This window comes from Pteropus medius, unplaced genomic scaffold, assembly GCF_902729225.1.
Source record: "Pteropus medius unplaced genomic scaffold, Ma_sr-lr_union100, whole genome shotgun sequence".
In the NCBI taxonomy this organism is placed as follows: Eukaryota; Metazoa; Chordata; class Mammalia; order Chiroptera; family Pteropodidae; genus Pteropus; species Pteropus medius.
In genome coordinates, this window is record NW_024352787.1 from 19,798,474 (window position 1) to 19,802,501 (window position 4,028).

At 38.5% G+C, this 4,028-nt stretch overlaps 1 gene segment (V, D, J or C); it reads left to right on the top strand.

The window, feature by feature from the left end:
- Positions 1 to 459: 459 nt before the first annotated feature.
- Positions 460 to 1,463, top strand: LOC120591807 (T cell receptor gamma variable 8-like). The segment is given in 2 exon segments: positions 460 to 735; positions 851 to 1,463. Coding segments are annotated over 2 exon segments (387 nt in total).
- Positions 1,464 to 4,028: the final 2,565 nt, after the last annotated feature.

A 4,028-nucleotide genomic window follows, 5' to 3' on the forward strand; every position in this document is an offset into this window, starting at 1 on the left:
CACATACATCTATTTACATTTGAGGAGAATCAAATGTAGACCAGCATAACTAATCCTAATTTTTTTAATAAAGCAATTTCAGTGCTTATCAGGTTTGCCATTGGTTGCCTCAAAGGTTACTTACAGATGTAAAAATGAAGTTGTTCGGGGCAAGAATAAAGATGTTTCATCGATGGACAAGACCATGGCAGAAGCATTAATGTGGAAACTGAATTTCCACAGGGAGGTTAGCCTGACTTAGGACTGCTCACCCCACTAGGGAACAGGCAAGCTTTGTCCATGGTTCTCCTTCCCACTCAGTATGCTCCATGTTGGCACTCCATCTGCTTGCAGTTCAGTGCTCTCAGAGCTCCTGGCTACTCTTCTGGAGAGGGCCTGCTCTCTGCTTGCCACTGGACAGGACTTAAAAAATGGGTTGAAACAGAGAGGCATGGCTCCTCCCCTGGCTTCCCCCAGCATCCAACCACTCTGGGTAATTAGGTTAGTTGTCTCATAAAAAAGATTCTCAGTTGTTTCCATGCCTGTAACATCTGTCCCAAAACTCAGCTCTAAGGCACTACCTTTTGTCTTAGGGATTACTTTTTTCTGTTTTTTTGTTTGTTTGTTTTTGAGTAAGATTTGAGTTTTGAGAGAGTATTCTGCATCTCTTATCATCTGATCACTTTTTTTTCTAAGGCCCAAGAAAAGAAAGCATGCTGTGGATTCCAGTTCTTTTTCTAGCTTTCCTGGCTACTGGTAAGTGTATGACATAGATGCTCCTGGGATTTTTTTCTTTTGGCAGTGGGAGGCCAGACTAAGGAATTACTATTACCCCTTTCTCATTATTTTTTTGTTATTGTTCCCATTGCAGCCACTCAAGTATCTTCCAACTTAGAGGGGAGAAAGATATCAGTAACCAGGGCGACTGGGATGATTGCTGTATTCACTTGTGATAGTCTTCAAAAAAGTGTCGACTACATCCACTGGTACCGATACAAAGAGGGGATGGCCCTACAACACCTTCTCTACTACCATTTCTTCAGCTCAAAGGTTGTAGTGGAAGGGAGAATCAGTTCAGGGAAGTATCATGCTTATGAAGGTACGGGAAGGAGCTGTAAATTTGTACTCCGAAATCTAGAAGAAAGTGATTCTGGTGTGTATTATTGTGCTGCTTGGGAGAAGCACAGTGATTCAGACCTCCCTAGACTGTACTGAAAATTTTGCTTGTCAAGAGTAGGCCAGCCCCACCACACTTCCTGCCCAACTCCACTATGCTCTAAACAAAGAGAAATATTGAGCTCAATGCCCAGCCCCCACCCTTACATCCTACTGGTCTTCCCCTTTCCCCCAATAGCCATAGAACTTTCCTAATGACTGAACTCCCATCTCCAGGCCTTAGGCAAGTGATCTGGCAGATAACATATTTTTTTCAGCTTTCCTAGGAGCTGGTGGAGTCCACTCAATCTGCTTCCTAGGACAGACAAGGTCACCTAGAGTTGGTCTGCTAGGGGAGATATTTAGGAGAACAAAATGGGAAGGCTAGTTATACTGTCGTACTGAATCACTTATCCAATCATTATCCAGAGAAAATGGCTGGGAATGGAGCTCATTCATTACTCAGGAGTATGAGAAGAAAGAAAGAATGAAAACTTTGGACATCATGAAAACCTCAAGCATTATCTGATTTCTCTTTCAAACAATTTCCTTCATCATAACCAACTAGGGTGCTGTCCTTACTGTAAAAATATAGGGGAAAAAAGTGATTGTTGTAAATATGCCAACCACTGTATTCTACACCTACACCTTCTTTTGCAGTTCAGCCCATAGCCAGAATTGTTCTCTTAAACAAGTAAAGCCAAACTCCTTTCCATCCCTATCCCCAAAATTGATACAACCAAGTCTTAAACTTGATTGAGCCTTATCAGATTACTTTTTCTCAATAATTAAAATTAAAGGACACTTTGCATTAACAATCAGACAGTTAATAGTATCTATTTAAATTGAAAAGTCATATTGGAAAAGTTTGTGGCTACCAAATTAGGCTGTGTTTAAGGACATAAAATTAATCCAGATAAAGAGGAAACTGAAAAGATGGGAAGGCCAGTGGTACTCTTGTACTGAATCACTTATCCAATCATTATCCAGAGAAAATGGTGGGGGATTATCATGTTGTTTGGGGAACCAGCCATGACTATCAAGGGAAATAGATTTGTAACAGTTTTAAATTTCATGTTTTAAAATCTCATTTGTTACTAATATAGAGAAATGCAATCAATTCTGTGAGGGTATGTGTGTACTGTATCCAGCAATCTTGCCCAATTATCTTTATTAATTCTAATTTAGTTCATTGATTCTTTTCTAATTTCTAGGTATATAATCATATAACCTACAAATAAAGGCAGTTTTGTTTGTTTCTTTATAATTCTTCTGACTTTTATTTATATTTCCATCCTTAATGCATAGGTTATGACATCCAGTATAAGATTTAATAAAAGTGAAGATAACTGGCTTTTTTATCCTAATCTCAATCTCAAATAGAAAGCTTTAAGTATTTCACCCTTAATAACTTTACTATTTCAAATCCTTCCCTCCATATGTATGGTGCACCTTCTTATTTATTCAGATTTTATTTTACGTTTCTTAGTAAATTTATATAATTTCCCCTAAAACAGTCGTGTGTGTGTGTGTGTGTGTGTGTGTGTGTGTGTGTGTGTGTGTGTGTTTAGAACCATTCCTAGTGTCAAAATAAATTCCTAGGGCCAAGAAGGAGCCACTCCTGCCCAGGGTGCCGAGTCAGCAAACCAAACTTTTGTTCCTATAAGTGCTCTGCTCCTCCAGACACGCAGTCTATTCAGTCAGGCATGCCCCAAATGTCAAGCCAGCTCTGGGCTCTGTATTCACTTCCTTGTTCCTCGATCTTTCTAGATAAGGTCAGATGTGCTACCTTAGCCAATATGCTGCCTCTTCTAACACTATAAAACTCATTCTTGCTCCAAATTTTTCAGGAACCATACTCTACTGCTTGTGAGGCACTGTACTTCCCCAGTTCATGGACTGTCTTCCTTTGAATAAAGGACTTCACATCCATTACTAAATTGTTTTAGCTTTGTCATTTGACACTAGGAATCTTATACTTTTTGTTGTTATTATACATGATAGGGATAAAAGGGAAAGAACAGGCTTGGGAGCTTCAAGAACTTCAACTACATCTTTACAGTTCTCTCTTAAAATGTAAAAAATCTGAAAGAAATGTGGCAAAGTGTTAAAATAGGAAGTACCCCTAAATTCGACAAATCTTGGATTTTCTCAGCTTTTTAAAGGAGTTCTATGTGACTTCCATCATCTGTTGACTGAGAATACCGGTGTGTGCCTCAAAGAGTTTTGTTATTTTCAAGGGTTATAAAAATGAGGTTAATGTTTGTTAAAGGGCCTAGCCCTGTACCTGATATATAATGGGTGCTCTGGATGTAGTTGATATATTCACTCACGTAAGGTACACACGCTAGAGAGGAAGGAGCGGGTGTTCTAATCTGCCTCAGCTGCTCGTGGTCCTTGAATATTCAATGAGTCACCTGCGTTTTGGGAGTAGTTTTCTCATCTTTAAAATTAGAAACAAAGAGGCTTCTGGAATGAAGGGTTCTCCTTTTATCTTTAAGTTTCTAAGCTTCTGTGAATCCTTAGCGAAGTGCGAATATACAATATGCTCCATATGACTTGGTTTTTAAAATGGGGTTACTAAATCTAATAAAAGATAAATGATTTTTTTTAAGGAAAAGCATTTATTCATCACACAGTGTTATAAAGATGTAAACTGGAGATACAAGAATGAATTTAATCCACATTCTTCTCATCAAAATATATCAATAGCTTTCCTCATTTTGGTTTTCTAAGCTTGTCCATTTCACTAATAATTGTCATTGTGTGTACATCCAATTTATCCCATATGACTAAAACGAAGAAGTCAAACTAGATTAGCTTTCAGATTCTATGATGGCGAAGAGTGTTGTTCCCGGGCAGATAAAGCATGCCAGAGTCCCAGAAGTAAAAAA